Below are 19,339 nucleotides of genomic sequence, written 5' to 3'. Positions count from 1 at the left end.
CTTTAACTTTGCTTTATTATTCACTCCCCCCCCCCCCCTTTAGTATATCTCGTGAATTGTACCAAATGGCTTCCAAAATCCTTCAGCGGCTACGCCCTTCCACGCAGCAAGAGGAGATACCACCTGTAGTAACAGAAGAGGCTCCAGAGATTGCAGATCTGGTGGATGACATGGATGGATTGTCTGTACGACTAAGTGGGACCCTCAGTCTGAGTGAAGATAGTCTAGGGTCTGAGGAGAGTGATGAAACAGGTACTCATTTTTGATGCAATATCAATGAAAAGGACAAGATTAAACAAAATTTGGTAGATGTGATACACATTTTGATATTGGCACATATTGCACCAACAAAGAGATAACCAAGGAGATAATGTCTGAAAAGGTGAGTCAGGTGAAGTGGATTAAGTAGCATTTGTAAAACACACTTATTGTTTATTCTTATCCTCACAGAAGAAAGACCGATAGAGGAATGGTGTCCAAGTCCTCTTCTAACACAACAGATGAGAGAAGTATGGGCAAGTTCTCAGAGCCACAGTGTACCTATTAGGCTGACATTTGAGGTTACAGAGGCAAATGTAATTCGTGATGGTTATTCCAAGTATGTGGTGAGTCATATACACACATCTATGCTTTTGTTTTCTTGTATGCCTGATTATGAAATCAGAAAAAATAACACTTATGCTGCATCTGTATCATGTTGGCAGTGGACAGGACATTTGCATAATGGTACTATGTAACAAACACATTGGAATTTCTACATATTTGCCAATCATTACCTGTTTATGTTTTGATAAATATACACTTAAAGGGACATGAAACCCTTTTTTCCATCATGATTCAGACAGGACATACAATTTTAAACAAATATATGATTTACTTATATTATCAAAATTTGCTTCATTCTCTTGGTATTCTTTGTTGGAGGAGCAGCAGTGCACTATTAGTAGCTAGCTGAATACAATGAATGAACCAATAAGAAGAGGCAAATATGTACAGCCACCAAACAGCAGCTGCTGATTGGTGGCTGCACATATTTGCCTCTTCTCGTTGGCTCACTTGCAGCAGCATTGAAAATGCTGTTTAACCTGAGAGGGCTCTAATGGAGACCCTTGTCTCCCCACCCCTGTTTGTACTAGAGGGACAAGTGATCCCTCATTTGAAAGAGGGGAGTTTGCCCTTTCAAATGAGGGGGCCACTTGCCCCTGTTATAGGTCATTGCCATACAAATTGCAAATACCTGCAGCAGCATTTAAAATGCTGATTCACCGGGGGGCTAGAGAGACAAGTGACTCCTCATTTGCAAATTCATACCCTCCTCAGGTAAACACGAATAAAAATGGTGATCACCAGCCCTACTAGAAATAAAGTGATTTCTGTTGGTGGGAAGGAGGGCTACTAAAAACAATCCCTGTCTGTTTTAAATAGATGGGTATGAGACCCCCTCAAGTGAAAGAGGGAATTCCCCTCTTTCAAATGAGGGGTCACCTTGCCAAGTAGACAGCCATACTGTGTATAAGTAGGGGGCACTTTTAAAGCCCCAATTAAACACAAAGGTGTATGAGACTATTTCCATTTTTATGCCAGTCACCTACCTAATGTATTTACTGTATAGGGATAATGGCTGCAAAGGTGCCCCATCCCCTAAAGACAGCATACAACACACATACACTGAATAGCCCTCATATGAAACAGGAGTGATCTAATGCCCTTTTAAATTGCTATGTATATAGCAATCACCTGCTATCATCTTTACACTTGGTGCCTTTAACAGTCATCTGTGCTATAAAAAGGGAATATTGCGCACCAAAATATGCACTACCACAAGGCAAATTACCCCTCTTTTTTTAAATAGTTAAGGCCACACTTTTAAGGAGGGGTCACGTCTGGTGGTTATCCACCGACCACTCTTTACAATGATCACTTGTTAGAACCATAAGCATATGGAACAATATAAGGGGGTGGAGTATACCCTATGTTGCCCCCCACAATACATACATTAACTTAAGACCCCTTATTTGAAAGCAGCAATCCTGGTCTATCAAATTAGTGGTCCTGTGTCTACCCGCTGCCAGATGATTGTCACACCAATGACAAATCTTTCTCATCTTTGGTTATATTTTTGGGGTTCTGATGCTTTTAAGAGGCCTTTATTACCTCCTCACCTTAACAACAAATCATAATATCCTGCGTTTTAAAAAGTTAGGTTTCACAATTTAAATAAGGGGTTTTATGTCCTTATAGCTATAACAACTTGCCTCTTGTATGCTGTTAGGACTCATAGAACGATGTTTATCTGAACAAATTAAAAAAGAAATTAAAAAAAAAAAGACTCAAAATACATGGGAGAACTCTGAGAATGTAAAAAACAGAAATTATATTAAGATACATTTCCTTCTTTCAGGATGATGAGAGTCCATTGGAGTCCATAACATGGGATATATTTCACGCCACCAGGAGGCCAAGAGCTTGTATTCCTTCCCACCTTCTCTCTCCAGTCAGTTTACGTATAGCCGAGCAGAGGCGAGAGACATAAAAGTTAGAAAAGACAGAAAGCAGGGTTAAGAGGTGCAAATAAGAACTGTCGCTTATATAGCAAAAATCAGGACAGGTCCTATGGACTCTCATCACCCTGAAAGAAAGAAATTTATTGGCAAGTATAAATTCTGTTGTTTTTTTTCCCCGTATGATGATGAGAGTCCATAGGAGTCCATAATATGTGGGATAAAATAAGCTTAGAGTCCATGTTAAGGACAGGTGAGACAAAATTAGGTCAGTTCCTAATTGCCGGACACTGCAACCTGAAGGACATTCCTGCCAAACGCAGCTTCAGAAGAAGCATAAATATCAAAATGATAAAATTTAGAAAAGGTATGGAGGGAAGACCAAGTTACCGCCTTGCAAATTGTTCCAAGGAGGCGTCATTTTTGAAGGCCCAAGAAGTAGATACAGATCTAGTAGAATGAACAGTTTCTCTTTTTGGAGGCGTTTTTTCTGCAACCAAGTAAGCCTTATGAATAATCTGCTTCAGCCATGATGCCAAGGCCACCACTGCAGCCTTTTGACCCTTTCTGGAACCTGAGAATTGGACAAATAGGCTAGAAGTTTGTCTAAAATCTTCAGTAGCCTGAAGATACTATTTTAAGGCTCTCACTATATCCAAATTGTGTAGCTGGCATTCCTTAGAATTAGAAGGATTACCTTCAGAAGAAAATCATATTTAGTCCAGATAACCGCTTTATCCTGATGAAAAACCTATAAGGGGTGATCAGAATACAGAGCTGATAATTCAGAAACTCTTCTAGCGGAAGAAATGGCTAGAAGAAAGAGAACCTTCCATGACAACAACTTTATGTCCAGAGTATTGATAGGTTCAAAGGGAGTACCTTGCAAAACAGAACAAGATTCAAATTCCAAAGGGGGAGAAATGGGCCTAATAACAGGGCAAATTCTCACCAAGGCTTGCACAAAACTTTGAACATCAGCCAGCTTCTTATGAAACAAAACAGATAATGCAGAGATTTGACCCTTTAGAGAACTAGCCAATAAACCTTAGTTCTAAAGGAATTAAAGAATTCTGGGGATTTTAAAAGATTTCCAAGAGAAAGAAGAACGCCAAAGAAAATACAAATCTTATGATAAATCTTTGCGTGATGGACTTTCTGGTTTGCAGTAGAGAATAGTATCTGAGAAACCAATGTTTTTGAGAACTAGGCGTTCAACCTCCATGCCATCAAATTCAAAGATTTGAGATCCGAATTCTACCAGGGTCCTTGAAACAGTAGATATTTCCTCAAGGGAGGAAGAATACATGGAGGAAAAAATGACATCTGAATTGGGTCAGAATATTAAATTCTGCGCTGCTATGCCAGAACGAATAGAATTACTGAAGCCTGTTTGATGCTGGCAATGACTCTTGGAAGAAGAGAAAATGGAGGAAATAGATAGGCCAGGTAAAAGTTCCAAGTACAGACTAGAGCATTTATCATGTGAGTTCTTGGATCTCTTGACCTGGTGCAATAAACCAGAAGTTTGCAGTTAAATGTAACACCATTCGATCTATTTCTGGATGACCCTACATCAGGACTAATTGATTGAACATGTCCTGATAAAGAGACCATTCTCTTGGATGGACAGACTATCAACTGTGCTTCTCAATTGTTCACTTCAGGAATGTGAATGGCCGATGGGTTGCAGTGGGTTTTTCTCTGCCCAAGAATGTGAGATACCTCTTACATAGCTAAGGGACTCAGAGTCCCTGATGATTGATGTACGCCACAGCACTGGAACCAAATTAAATTTTCCTGTTTAAGAATGGGCCAAGCCTGAAGGGCACAAAGTTCTAGGATGTCGATAGGTAACCTCGCCCCTGGGACTCCAATACAGCACCCCAACCCATCAGACTTGCGTCTGTAGTGACTACGGTCCAGATAGGCGGAATAAACGAAGTTCCAAGGGTCAAAAAGGGACTCTCTCCCCATCATGAGAGAAATGTTTGACTGAAGAACTGAGTTGGAAACAATCCTTTTATCACTGTTGAAGCATGGACAATTGGAGAGGACGAAGATAAAAGCGAGGAAAGGGTACTGCGTCTGATTCTGCCACCATAAGACCCACTACTTCCATACATTGTGCTACAGATGGATAATCTGTAGGGAATGACAAGCAGTCTGAAGTTTGGTTCTGCGAGTATCTGTGGAAAAACAAGCACATTTGAAGAGTCTATCACTCCAAGAAAAAACACCCTTGTGGTTGGGGATAAAGCACTTTTGGGGCATTGGCTGTCCATCCATGTCCCTGAAGGAAAGTTACAGTCCAAGCACAATAAAAGAGCAATAGCAAAAAAAATCTAAAACGTAGAGTTTTTATTCCAAAGTAATCATTAAAATAAGACTGTCAAAATACAAGGGTCCTCTGGCTGGCCTAGCCTTTCCTCTAGAGCTGGGACTGACACAATTTGAAATTGCTTTTAGTATCCTCCCTTTCTATTTGGTAGTTTGTTCCTGAAGGAAAGTTACCATTCTGTGACTATGAGCAGTAACCAGAGAAAGATGGAACTTGGACCAAAATAACATCCGATTAAGGGGGCAATGGAGATTTCTTGTGCTCTGACCACTGCTAGGAGAGCCCCTCATACCTTTGTAAAGATGCTTGGGGCTGTGGCCAAACAGACGGGGAGGGCCGCAAATTGGTAATGTTTATTGAGAAACGCAAATCTTAGAAACTGGAAATGGTCTTGTGATAAAGGATGTTTATCTACACATCCCATAAATCTATGATTGTCATACATTTACCTTCCTGTACTAGAGGAATGGTACGTACCATTTCCATTTTGAAAGAAGGTACTCAAACAAATTTGTTCCGGTTCTAGGTCCAGAATAAGACGGTAGATGCTCTCCTTCTGTGGGACAATGAAGAAACCTTGTCCCTGTTTGCAATAACCCTGGGATATAATATTGAGAACTCGGGGATCCTGAACTAATCGAGACCAGGACTTCTGAACCCAAATCAATCTGCCCCCTACCTGAAGAACTTCTGGACATGGGCTGTCCCTTTATGCAGATTTCTGATTGGACTTTTTGGTCTGTTTGTTCTTAGACCAAGATGATCCTGGCTTATAGGAAAGCTTGGAAGAATCAGACTTCTGGTTGGGGGGGGCGACTTCTGATCTCTAGGGGAGCAAAAGGAATGAAAATTATTTATTTTGTTTGTACGTTCCCTTAGAGCTCTTGTGCAGGGGAAGAAAAGCCAATTTTCCCTGTGACAGTTTTGATAAAAGAATCCAATTCTGATCCAAAAAAAGCATCTTCCCTTCAAAAGGGATCGATGATAGTCAATTTTTAGAGACATTTTAGCTGACCAAGATTTAAGCCATAAAGCTCTCCCTAATAAAACAGCAATGGACAAATTCCTGACATTTTAAGGATGTCAAAAAAACCACATCACAAAGAAATCATTCGCTTTATTGACCTGAAAGATAGTGTATAATAGATTATCCACTGAAAGAATGCACGTAGCACTCTCTGCCCAGACTTAAAGCGGTTATTTCCAAATATAGTTAAAACATAACTTTTAATGTATTACTGATAAAAACAAAACTAACACAATAATTAAAAATTCACACTCTGTTATACTCAGTCTAGATATACCAATATGATGACTATATTTATTATGTAATATGGCCTTAATTACAGGTAAATGTCACAAAACTTGGTCTAAAGTTATCTAATGTTGAGTACGTGGCGAAGGTTATAAAGTTATCTGATTCAACTTATATACAGGCTTGGAATCCTCTAGATTTGTTTCTGATAGTTCTAAGGTATTTAAAGCATCCTGAAACAGGAAACAGATATTGTCCACTTTAAATCTAAACGTGGAATCAGTCTCTGGCTCAGTTGCTGGTTCTAGGTCTTCAGAGGAGATTTCACCCTCAGAGACTCAGCCGAGCCAGAGCTTTGTAAGCTAGGTGGTAATTGAGCCTGGGTATTGCAGGTGGTGAGAGGTAAATATCCAAATATTTGCTTATGCTTACTTGGTTTGGGGATGTCCACTAAAAGTTCTGTAATAGTCTTTTGAAGATTTGTTTTAAACCCTGGAGAAAAATCAGTGGAATCCCCCTTGAGCCACATAAATAGGCATGGGCACTAAATGTCTGTCAAGTGTTATACTGACAGGATTATGGGTTGCGAACATGAGATGTAAGACTTAATTAGCATACAAATCGATAATTTAGTCCACTGGAACAGTTTTGCATAATAAACGGATAATAGACTGTAGTATATTCCCTAGGGGTTCCTTCCAATGGGTCAGTCATATTAGATAGGGGTACAGACATAACACCAAAATCATAAGCAAAACTTTTAGATCGTAATAAAGATGTATTCCAGAAAATGTAAATAGCAAGTATTTCCATCTAAAGGGGAGGAATCCACGGCTTCATTTATTACTTGTGGGAATTAAGAACCTGGCCACCAGGAAGAGGCAACAGACACCCTAGCCACAGGCTTAAATACCTCCCCCACTTCCCCAGTCATTCTTTGCCTTTCGTCACAGGAGGTGGCAGAGAGGTACCGGAAAATCGGATGTCTCATATGAGGGGTTCTACCCTTCGCTATGGGACAGTCTCAGTTGAGGGCCTGGGTGAACGTTAGAGTCCGGAGATTCAGAGGGAGCTTCCCTTTGCGACACCATTCTGACTCATATTAACAGCTCCTATAGCAATCGGCGTTGACGAGTTTTGCAGATTGCGTTCTTCTCTCAAGTCCATGTCAGAAGTGCAGCTATCACCTGTCACATTTGAAGGGCCGTGTTCCTGTTCCACGGCATAGATTCTGGTAAGATTGTTTCATTTTTATATGATAACACAGAAGACAGGTCCCTCTATCTATCAAGGGTTAATATTCCTATAAGGGGATTATTGAACAGGGGGTATGTACATGATAAGTTTATTATGTGATTGCTGTTATGCGCAAGGGCGCGGCTCTGGCATTTTTGTGGAACAGAGTTTTGCGCAGGCATTTTTGGCACGTTTTCTCCTCGGCGGGGTGGTCCTGCGCAGACATCCTTGTGACAGAGTGGGGCCTCTTCTCTTCTGGTCTGATCTGCAACAGAGGAGATGAAGCAGTTTCTACAGTCTGGGTCATAGGAGGTGGTGAGTGCCCCGGCCATTGGTGGTTATAAAGGTGCCTGTCTTATTTTTTTTCTAAAAGCTATGGAAGATTCTGACGCATTAGAAGGTACTCCCTCTTTAACTAAGTCCTATACCTGTGTTTATTGTGAGGTTTTGGTAGACCAGCCTGCGCAACTGTGTTCCTCATGCCTTGAGAAGGCTACAACTTCCAAACATAAGAGAATGTCTAGCACTACTAAGCCCTCCACCTCTGAGGAATCTCCGTCTCATGAGGTGCGTTCCCCAATGGTGTCCCCTATCCCACATGCAGCACCCAAGGATCCGACTGTTACCCCTTTGGGGGAGATTGCTTGGCCGCCTGATTTTGCGGATCAGCTTGAAACAGCAGTCGCTAAGGTGATCCATGCTTTGCCGCGTTATGCTAAGCGCAAGCGTAAAGGTTTTCATAGCGGCCCGACCCAGGATTTGTCTCTGTCGGACGCCCCAGAAGGGTGGTACGATGACTAAGCCCAGGCCGACGCATCGGAAGGGGCCCTTTCGGGTCAGAGTCCGTGCCATCTAAACCTCCGGCAGCGGAGGAGCCCGGCTTTAGGTTTAAGATGGAGAACTTGCGTATTTTATTAAAGCACAAGTGCTGGCTACTTTAGAGGTTCCGGAACCCAAGCTTCCTGAAGAGCCCTCCATTCCTAAGTTGGATACGGTTTACGAGGGCAGGGTGGTTTCCCAGACTTTTCTGGTTACTATCAAGATGGCGAACATTATAAAGAACGAGTGGGAGCGGTTAGGTTCTTCCTTTTCCCCCTCTTATCAATTTAAAAAGCTTTTCCCCGTCCCGGAGGCCCAGCTAGAGCTGTGGGGGACCATTCCCAAGGTGGATGGGGCCATTTCCACCCTCGCTAAGATTCCTTTAGAAGATAGTTCTTCGTTCAAGGAGCCTATGGATAAAAAGTTGGAAAACATGTTACGAAAGATGTTTCAACACACGGGGTTTGTTTTTTAACCGGCAGCGGCGGTCACCGCAGTTGCTGGAGCTGCGTCATATTGGTGCGATTATTTGATACGATTGAGGGTGAACCCTCTTTCGAGGAGGTGCAGGAAAAGATTAAGGCCCTAAAGAGGGCCAATTCCTTAATTCCTGACGCTAATATGCAAATTATCCGCCTGAATGCTAAGGTATAAGGTTTTTTTGTTCTAGCACACAGGGCTCTGTGGCTAAAATCTTGGACAGCAGACATGACCTCGAAGACGAGGCTGCTGTCTTTGCCTTTTAAGGGCAAGATCCGGTTCAGGTCTAGACTCTATTATATCCACGGTTACAGGGGGCAAGGGTGCCTTCCTTCCCCAGGATAAGAAGGCGAATCCTAAGGGTGCTAATTTTAGTCCCTTTCGTGGGGATAAGGCGCAAGGCCCACAGCAAAAGCAGACCGAACCAAGGGTCCCTGGAAGCCTGCTCAAGCTTGGGACAAGTCTAAACAGCACAAGAAAATGGAAACGATTAGATCCATTCTGCCCCTAGTTCAAGAGGGGCAGCTAATGACCTCTATAGACTTGAAGGATGCCTACCTTCATCTTCCAATTCACAGGGACTATTTCAGGTTCCTCAGATTTGCCTTTCTGGATCAGCATTTCCAGTTCGTGGCTCTTCCCTTCGGTCTGGCGACGGCCCTGAGAGTCTTCATGAAGGTCCTGGGGGCCCTTCTAGCAGGAGCCAGATCCCAGGGCATGGCGGTGGCGCCCTACCTGGACGAAATTCTGGTTCAGGCGCTGTCATCCCATTTGGCTGAGGCCCACACCAGGGTCCTGCTGCAGTTACTTCAATCTCACGGTTGGAAGATCAATCTCGAGAAGAGTTCTCTGGTTCCCAGTACCATGGTGGAGTTCTTCGGAACGATCATAGACTCAGTGTCCATGAAGGTCTTTCTCACCTTCAAGCAACGCACAAAGATGGCGTTTACCAGTCTTGCCCTTCAGTCTACAGTGAGACCATCTGTAGCTCAGTGCATGGAAATGATTGGGCTGATGGTCTCCAGCATGGACATAATTCCATTTGCCAGGTTTCATCTCAGACCTCTTCAATTGTGCATGTTGAGACAGGGGAACGGCGATCATTCCGATCTGTCGCAGCTGATATACATGGATGCGTGGAATCGGATTTCCCTGTCCTGGTGGATCCGCCCGGATCACCTGTCCATGGGGACATCCTTTCTGAGACCGCTCTGGGAGATTGTTACCACGGACGCGAGTCTGGCGGGATGGGGAGCTGTTTGGGGTGCCAGGATGGCACAGGGGAAGTCGTCTTTCTTAGATTCTCTTCTTCCAATAAATATTCTAGAGCTTTGAGCGATCTCCAATGCTCTGAAGGTGTGGTCTCGTTTGGGGGGCTTCAGCTTTATCAGGTTCCAGACGGACAATATTACCTCGGTGGCTTACATCAACCACCAGTGCAGTGCAGTGGGGGCACGAGGAGCTCCCTGGCAATGAGGGAGGTGTCTCGGATCCTGGAGTGGGCGGAGACCCAGAACTGTTCGCTCTCTGCTATCCACATTCCAGGTGTGGACAACTGGGAAGCGGATTTTCTCAGCAGGCAGACATTTTATCCGGGGGAATGGTCTCTTCACCACAAAGCTTCCCCGATACGGATCGAGGGATCCGCAGGCGGAGCTAATAGACACATTGGTGATGCCTTGGGGGTTCGGTCTAGTATAGATATTTCCTCCGTTACCACTTCTTCCTCGTGTAGTGGCTCGTATAAAGCAGGAGAGAGCATCCTCCATTCTGATTGCTCCTTCGTGGCCGAGGAGGACGTGGTTTGCGGATCTGGTGGGGATGTCATCCTCTCCGCCGTGGAGGTTACCCTGTTGCAGGGATCTGCTGGATCAGGGTCCTTTTCAACATCAAAATCTCGATTCTCTGAGGCTGACTGCATGGAGATTGAACGTTTAATCTTGGCAAAAAGGGTTTTTTCTGAAAATGTGATTGACACTCTAGTTCAGGCAAGAAAGCCGGTCACTCGACGCATCTATCATAAGGTGTGGAGGACTTACTTGTCCTGGTGTGAGATTCATGGCTACCCTTGGCACAGGGTGAGGGTATCCAGGATTTTGTCTTTTCTCCAAGAGGGTTTGGAGAAGGGTCTTGCCGCTAGTTCACTAAAAGGACAAATTTCTGCTTTATCTCCCTGACATCCAATCTTTTGTTCAGGCTTGAGGCCCCGTGTTTCGCTAGAAACACCAGTTATGAAGCAGCGGTCTAAAGACCGCTGCTCCATAACCCTGTCCGCCTGCTCTGAGCAGGCGGACAGACATCGCCGCATTTCAACCCGATCAGGTTGATTGACAGCTCCCTGCTGGTGGCCGATTGGCCGGGAGTCAGCAGGGGGCGGCGTTGCACCAGCAGCTCTTGTGAGGAGAGTGTATTGCTCTCCGTATTTACCGAGGTCTTGCTGACCTGATCCGCAGTGTCAGATCAGGTCCGCAAAACCTTTAATAAATAGGGGCCTCTGTCTTGAATCAGGTCTGTTTTTTTTTTTTTAGGCAGACTGCTCCCCCTTGGAGCTTAAACTTGGTACTTAGGGTCTTGCAGAAGGTTCTGTTTGAACCTATGCATTCTCGACATAAAAAGTCTCTCATGGAAGGCTCTCTTTCTGTTGGCCATTGCTTTGGCACACAGAGTTTCTGAGCCCCCTTATCTGGTGTTTCATGCGGATAAGGCTGTTATTCGCACAGGCTTGGGGTTTCTCCACAAGGTGGTGTCTAACCGTTACATCAATCAGGAGATAGTTGTTCCTTCTTTATCTTCTAACTCTTCTTCTCCTAAGGAGAGGTTACTTCATAATCTGGATGTGGTACGTGCTTTCAAATTCTATCTTCAGGCCACAAAGGATTTCAGACAATCTAAGTCACTTTTTGTGGTGTATTCAGGGAAGCGCAGGGAGGGCTTCTACTACTTCTTTTGTCCTTTTGGCTAAGAAGCTTGATCCGTTTGGCCTATGAGACAGTGGGACATAAGCCTCCTCAGAGGATTACGGCTCATTCCACTAGAGCAGTAGCTTCATCTTTGGCCTGTATCTCTGATGGGCGGACCTAAATTTAATATATTTTTCTGGCACCATTCATACCCTAATATTTCTCCTACTGTTCCTTGTTCCCACGGCAGAATGACTGGGGGATGAGGGGAGTGGGGGGGAAGGTATTTAAGCCTTTGGCTGGGGTGTCTTTGCCTCCTCCTGTTGGCCAGGTTCTTAATTCCCACAAGTAATGAATGAAGCAGTGGACTCTCCTCCCCACGATGTAAATAAAATTATCAGGTAAGCATAATTTATGTTATTTACCCAAAATACAACAAACAGCCTATATGTACACCTCAGAACCCCAGCAAGTCAGAAAAAAATAAAATTAGTTTCACCCTTCTGTGAGGATACTCGCCCACCTCCTAGGCAAAGAAAGTGAGAAAACTGGGCCCAGATAACTTGTAATGTCTGCAGACTGTCCCTGTGAAAATGTCAGCCTGCCACTGATTTGGTAAGGGAGAAGAGGGGGTTTTATCTCATTGAACGATGTGCAGGCAAAGGCCTCAGAGTAAAACACAAAAAAACACAGCTTAGTAAAACAAATGCTCCCCTTTGTTCTTCTGCTTCTTACCTTAACCGCATCCATAGTGAGCTAAACCGCTAACTGCACTAGGAAGTTACCTGTTTTCTTAAAGAGACAGTGAAGCATTTCACTTTTCAAAGGAAAAACATAATTTATGCTTACCTGATAAATTTATTTCTCTTGTAGTGTATCCAGTCCACGGATCATCCATTACTTATGGGATATTCTCCTTCCCAACAGGAAGTTGCAAGAGGATCACCCACAGCAGAGCTGCTATATAGCTCCTCCCCTCACTGTCATATCCAGTCATTCGACCGAAACAAGACGAGAAAGGAGAAACCATAGGGTGCAGTGGTGACTAAAATTTAGACCTGCCTTAAGTAGAATGAGCTGTAATCCTTTCAGGGGGCTGCTGTCCAGCAGTCTCATAGGCTAAGCGTATTATGCTCCAAAGCCAAAAGGAGAGAGAGGTTGTCGAAGCTTTTTGACCTCTCCTCTGTCCAGAGTAAACGACAAACAGGGCAGATGTTTGACGAAAATCTTTAGTAGCCTGTAAGTAAAACTTCAAGGCACGGACTACGTCCAGATTATGCAAAAGACGTTCCTTCTTTGAAGAAGGATTAGGACACAATGATGGAACAACAATCTCTTGATTGATATTCCTGTTAGAAACCACCTTAGGTAAAAACCCAGGTTTGGTACGCAGAACTACCTTGTCTGAATGAAAAATCAGATAAGGAGAATCACAATGTAAGGCAGATAACGCAGAGACTCTTCGAGCCGAGGAAATAGCCTTCAAAAACAGAACTTTCCAAGATAAAAGTTTAATATCAATGGAATGAAGGGGTTCAAATGGAACTCCCTGAAAAACTTTAAGAACCAAGTTTAAGCTCCACGGGGGAGCAACAGTTTTAAACACAGGCTTAATCCTAACCAAAGCCTGACGCTTGTGCAAAAGAATAGACAGAGCAGAGATCTGTCCTTTTAAAGAACTAGCTGATAAGCCTTTGTCCAAACCCTCTTGGAGAAAGGACAATATCCTAGGAATCCTAACCTTACTCCATGAGTAACTCTTGGATTCACACCAATAAAGATATTTACGCCATATATTATGGTAGATTTTCCTGGTGACAGGCTTCCGAGCCTGTATTAAGGTATCAATGACTGACTCTGAGAAGCCACGCCTTGATAGAATCAAGCGTTCAATCTCCATGCAGTTAGTCTCAGAGAAAGTAGATTCGGATGATTGAAAGGACCTTGTATTAGAAGGTCTTGTCTCAGAGGCAGAGTCCATGGTGGAAAGGATGACATGTCCACTAGGTCTGCATACCAGGTCCTGCGTGGCCACGCAGGCGCTATCAGAATCACTGATGCTCTCTCCTGTTTGATTTTGGCAATCAGTCGAGGGAGCAGAGGAAACGGTGGAAACACATAGGCCAGGTTGAAGAACCAAGGAGCTGCTAGAGAATCTATCAGCGTTGCTCCCGGGTCCCTGGACCTGGATCCGTAACAAGGAAGCTTGGCGTTCTGGCGAGACGCCATGAGATCCAGTTCTGGTTTGCCCCAACGATGGACCAGTTGAGCAAACACCTCCGGATGGAGTTCCCACTCCCCCGGATGAAAAGTCTGAGGAAGTGGATTGCTGACAGGTGGCAAGAGTGAGACTCTGCCCAGCGAATTATCTTTGAGACTTCTAACATCGCTAGGGAACTCCTGGTTCCCCCTTGATGGTTGATGTAAGCCACAGTCGTGATGTTGTCCGACTGAAATCTGATGAACCTCAGTGTTGCTGAGGCCAAGCTAGAAGAGCATTGAATATTGCTCTTAACTCCAGAATATTTATTGGGAGGAGTTTCTCCTCCTGAGTCCATGATCCCTGAGCCTTCAGGGAGTTCCAGACTGCACCCCAACCTAGAAGGCTGGCATCTGTTGTTACAATCGTCCAATCTGGCCTGCGAAAGGTCATACCCTTGGCCAGATGGACCCGAGAAAGCCACCAGAGAAGAGAATCTCTGGTCTCTTGATCCAGATTTAGTAGAGGGGACAAATCTGAGTAATCCCCATTCCACTGACTTAGCATGCATAATTGCAGCGGTCTGAGATGCAGGCGCGCAAATGGCACTATGTCCATTGCCGCTACAATTAAGCCGATTACTTCCATGCACTGAGCCACTGACGGGCGTGGAATGGAATGAAGGACACGGCAAGCATTTAGAAGTTTTGATAACCTGGACTCCGTCAGGTAAATTTTCATCTCTACAGAATCTATGAGTCCCTAGGAAGGAGACTCTTGTGAGTGGTGATAGAGAACTCTTTTCCACGTTCACTTTCCACCCATGCGACCTCAGAAATGCCAGAACTATCTCTGTATGAGACTTGGCAATTTGAAAGTTTGACGCCTGTATCAGGATGTCGTCTAGATACGGAGCCACCGCTATGCCTCGCGGTCTTAGAACCGCCAGAAGTGAGCCCAGAACCTTTGTAAAAATTCTCGGGGCAGTGGCCAACCCGAAGGTAAGAGCTACAAATTGGTAATGCCTGTCTAGAAAGGCAAACCTTAGAAACCGATGATGATCTTTGTGAATCGGTATGTGAAGGTAGGCATCCTTTAAGTCCACTGTGGTCATGTACTGACCCTCTTGGATCATGGGTAGGATGGTCCGAATAGTTTCCATTTTGAATGATGGAACTCTTAGGAATTTGTTTAAGATCTTTAGATCCAAGATTGGTCTAAAGGTTCCCTCTTTCTTGGGAACCACAAACAGATTTGAATAAAATCCCTGTCCTTGTTCCGTCTGCGGAACTGGATGGATCACTCCCATTACTAGGAGGTCTTGCACACAGCTTAGGAATGCCTCTTTCTTTATCTGGTTTGCTGATAACCTTGAAAGATGAAATCTCCCTTGTGGAGGAGAAGCTTTGAAGTCCAGAAGATATCCCTGAGATATGATCTCCTACGCCCAGGGATCCTGAACATCTCTTGCCCACGCCTGGGCGAAGAGAGAAAGTCTGCCCCCCACTAGATCCGTTTCCGGATAGGGGGCCGTTCCTTCATGCTGTCTTGGGGGAAGCAGCAGGCTTTCTGGCCTGCTTGCCCTTGTTCCAGGACTGGTTAGGTTTCCAGGCCTGTCTGGAATGAGCAACAGTTCCCTTTTGTTTTGAAGCGGAGGAAGTTGATGCTGCTCCTGCCTTGAAATTTCGAAAGGCACGAAAATTAGACTTTTGGCCTTTGATTTGGCCCTGTCCTGAGGAAGGGTATGACCCTTGCCTCCAGTAATGTCAGCAATAATTTCCTTCAAGCCAGGCCCGAATAAGGTCTGCCCCTTGAAAGGAATGTTGAGTAATTTAGACTTTGAAGTCACGTCAGCTGACAAGGATTTAAGCCATAGCGCCCTACGCGCCTGGATGGCGAATCCGGAATTCTTAGCCGTTAGTTTAGTCAAATGAACAATGGCATCAGAAACAAATGAGTTAGCTAGCTTAAGCGTTCTAAGCTTGTCAATAATTTCATTCAATGGAGCTGTCTGGATGGCCTCTTCCAGGGCCTCAAACCAGAATGCCGCCGCAGCAGTGACAGGCGCAATGCATGCAAGGGGCTGTAAAATAAAACCTTGTTGAATAAACATTTTCTTAAGGTAACCCTCCAATTTTTTATCCATTGGATCTGAAAAAGCACAACTGTCCTCAACCGGGATAGTGGTACGCTTTGCTAAAGTAGAAACTGCTCCCTCCACCTTAGGGACCGTCTGCCATAAGTCCCGTGTAGTGGCGTCTATTGGAAACATTTTTCTAAATATAGGAGGTGGGGAAAAGGGCACACCGGGTCTATCCCACTCCTTGCTAATAATTTCTGTAAGCCTTTTAGGCATAGGAAAAACGTCAGTACACACCGGCACAGCATAGTATCTATCCAGCCTACACAATTTCTCTGGAATTGCAACTGTGTTACAGTCATTCAGAGCAGCTAATACCTCCCCAAGCAATACACGGAGGTTCTCAAGCTTAAATTTAAAATTAGAAATCTCTGAATCAGGTTTCCCCGAGTCAGAGATGTCACCCACAGACTGAAGCTCTCCGTCCTCATGTTCTGCATACTGTGACGCAGTATCAGACATGGCTCTAACAGCATTTGCGCGCTCTGTATCTCTCCTAACCCCAGAGCTATCGTGCTTGCCTCTTAATTCAGGCAATCTAGATAATACTTCTAACAGGGTATTATTCATGATTGCAGCCATGTCCTGCAAGGTAATCGCTATGGGCGTCCCTGATGTAATTGGCGCCATATTAGCGTGCGTCCCCTGAGCGGGAGGCGAAGGGTCTGACACGTGGGGAGAGTTAGTCTGCATAACTTCCCCCTCGACAGAACCCTCTGGTGATAATTCTTTTATAGATAAAGACTGATCTTTACTGTTTAAGGTGAAATCAATACATTTAGTACACATTCTCCTATGGGGCTCCACCATGGATTTCAAACATATTGAACAAGTAGGTTCCTCTGTATCAGACATGTTTAAACAGACTAGCAATGAGACTAGCAAGCTTGGAAAACACTTTAAAACAAGTTTACAAGCAATATAAAAAACGCTACTGCGCCTTTAAGAAACACAAATTTTGTCAAAATTTGAAATAACAGTGAAAAAAGGCAGTTACACTAACAAAATTTTTACAGTGTATGTAACAAGTTAGCAGAGCATTGCACCCACTTGCAAATGGATGATTAACCCCTTAATACCAAAAACGGAATAACAAATGACAAAAACGTTTTTTAAACAGTCACAACAACTGCCACAGCTCTACTGTGGCTTTTTACCTCCCTCAATACGACTTTTGAAGCCTTTTGAGCCCTTCAGAGAAATCCTATATCATGCAGGAAGAAGCTGGATGTCTGTGTCTGTAATTTTTTCTGCGCAAAAAAGCGCTAAAATAGGCCCCTCCCACTCATATTACAACAGTGGAAAGCCTCCAGGAACTGTTTCTAGGCATAATTCAAGCCAGCCATGTGGAAAAAACTAGGCCCCAAGAAGTTTTATCACCAAACATATATAAAAAACGATTAAACATGCCAGCAAACGTTTTAAAATACACTTTTATAAGAGTATGTTTCTCTATTAATAAGCCTGATACCAGTCGCTATCACTGCATTTAAGGCTTTACTTACATTACTTCGGTATCAGCAGCATTTTCTAGCAAATTCTATTCCCTAGAAAAATAATTTAACTGCACATACCTGATTGCAGGAAAACGTGCACGCTATTCCCCCTCTGAAGTTACCTCACTCCTCAGAATATGTGAGAACAGCAAAGGATCTTAGTTACTTCTGCTAAGATCATAGAAAACGCAGGCAGATTCTTCTTCTAAATACTGCCTGAGATAAACAGTAAACTCCGGTACCATTTAAAAATAACAAACTTTTGATTGAAGAAATAAATTAAGTATAAAACACCACAGTCCTCTTACGACCTCCATCTTTGTTGAGAGTTGCAAGAGAATGACTGACTGGATATGACAGTGAGGGGAGGAGCTTTTTAACAGCTCTGCTGTGGGTGATCCTCTTGCAACTTCCTGTTGGGAAGGAGAATATCCCATAAGTAATGGATGATCCGTGGACTGGATACACTTAACAAGATAAATAAAGGATCTCAAGCTAAAAATGTAGTGTGAGCTGCCAATCAGTATACAGGGAATGAAATATTTTTGAGTCTGAATTCTGGAAATGTTGATGTTAAAACACATAGGTAAAGGCTGTGAACCCCCAACTATGTAGTACTAACATAAGGAGAGTACTAGGGATAGTTCCTGGGCTGTGTAGTGTCTAAGTCACTTACCTGGACTGCAGCACCCCTCTAGTGTCTTACCAGCTTCCTGAGGCCTTCCTCCCAGAATACTGATCCATTAGAGAGCCCATCCAGTGAAATTAAATCTACTGCAGAGGAATACTTTTGGATATACCCCCCCCCCCATGAGGGTACTGACATACCATAACTGAGGTATTCCTTTACTCCTGCTTCTCTAAGAATGTTGGAGAAATTATCCTGAAGTCTTCTCTGAGTGAAGATGGGTACTGGGTCTCAAGTCAGGTCTGAGCTCCCAATAAATTATTGATTTGCAGAGCACCTCTCTCCTCTGAGGCCAAGAACAAACTGAGTGGGGAGAGGAGGTGGGAGGGATTAAAAGCTCTGTTCTTGACCTTTTGGTAGCGGGAAATCTAGTCCACATGCTATGGACATCATCTTATGAAAGAAAATGGGTGGATGATTTTTGTGAAATTTAAAATGTGTAATATTTGTATGGTTAAATATTTTATACCTACTCATTTACTGCAGGAATTGCAATATGGTGTACAGTGACAAAAATAATAATTGTTCTCTTTTCTGATTTTCAATTGTTAGGTTTAATTGAACCATAAAGTATAAAATCATAAATGTTGTGGTTTTGTGAGGGTGAACTGATGTGGGACAATAAAATGTATATTTTAAATATTTAGGAAATAGTCCCAATGCTGCTATTTAATATATACATTTTTTTTGCATTTAACATGGTGGCATTTTCTCATACTATATTTCTGTAAACTAAAGTAATTTTCTAAAATTGCTTGGACTTCTGCCAGAGAAAAAAAGTATAATTTCAGTGGGGACCTCACAGAAAAAAAGTTAAAATGTATGAGTAAATGCAGACCAAACAACTAAAAAAAACTCACATGAAAATGGCCCAGAAGCAAAACAGTAGTAACTTAAAGGGATACTGAACCCAAATTATTTCTTTTGTGATACAATTTTAAGCAACATTATCATTTACTCCTGTTATCAATTGTTCTTCGTTCTCTTGCAATATTTATTTGAAAAAAATAAGTCCAGAGCCCTGGAAAGCACTTGTTTATTGGTGGATGAATTTATCCACCAATCAGCAAGAACAACCCAGGTTGTTCACCAAAAATGGTCCGGCATCTAAACTTACATTCTTGCTTTTCAAATAAAGATACCAAGAGAATGAAGAACAGTTGCTAATAGGAGTAAATTAGAAAGTTGCTTGAAATTGCATGCTCTATCTGAATCACAAAATAAAAAATTTGAGTTCAGTGTCCCTTTAATTAAAATTAACAAACACGTCACAACTAATTGAT

The 19,339-nt window shown here is 43.3% G+C and overlaps 1 protein-coding gene across 2 annotated transcripts in view; it reads left to right on the top strand.

Moving 5' to 3' along the window:
- SNX21 (sorting nexin family member 21) overlaps positions 1-19,339 on the top strand; it is a 171,596-nt gene that overhangs the window by 151,293 nt on the left and 964 nt on the right. For both annotated transcript variants that reach the window (XM_053689384.1, XM_053689409.1), the window contains 2 exons: positions 44-252; positions 451-605. In XM_053689384.1, coding sequence (XP_053545359.1) covers positions 66-252; positions 451-605 — 342 coding nt within the window. In that variant the 5' untranslated portion in view covers positions 44-65. The remainder of the gene's footprint in view (positions 1-43; positions 253-450; positions 606-19,339) is intronic.

Source organism: Bombina bombina, chromosome 1 (assembly GCF_027579735.1).
Source record: "Bombina bombina isolate aBomBom1 chromosome 1, aBomBom1.pri, whole genome shotgun sequence".
NCBI lineage: Eukaryota > Metazoa > Chordata > Amphibia > Anura > Bombinatoridae > Bombina > Bombina bombina.
This window is presented reverse-complemented; position numbering and strand designations above follow the sequence as displayed.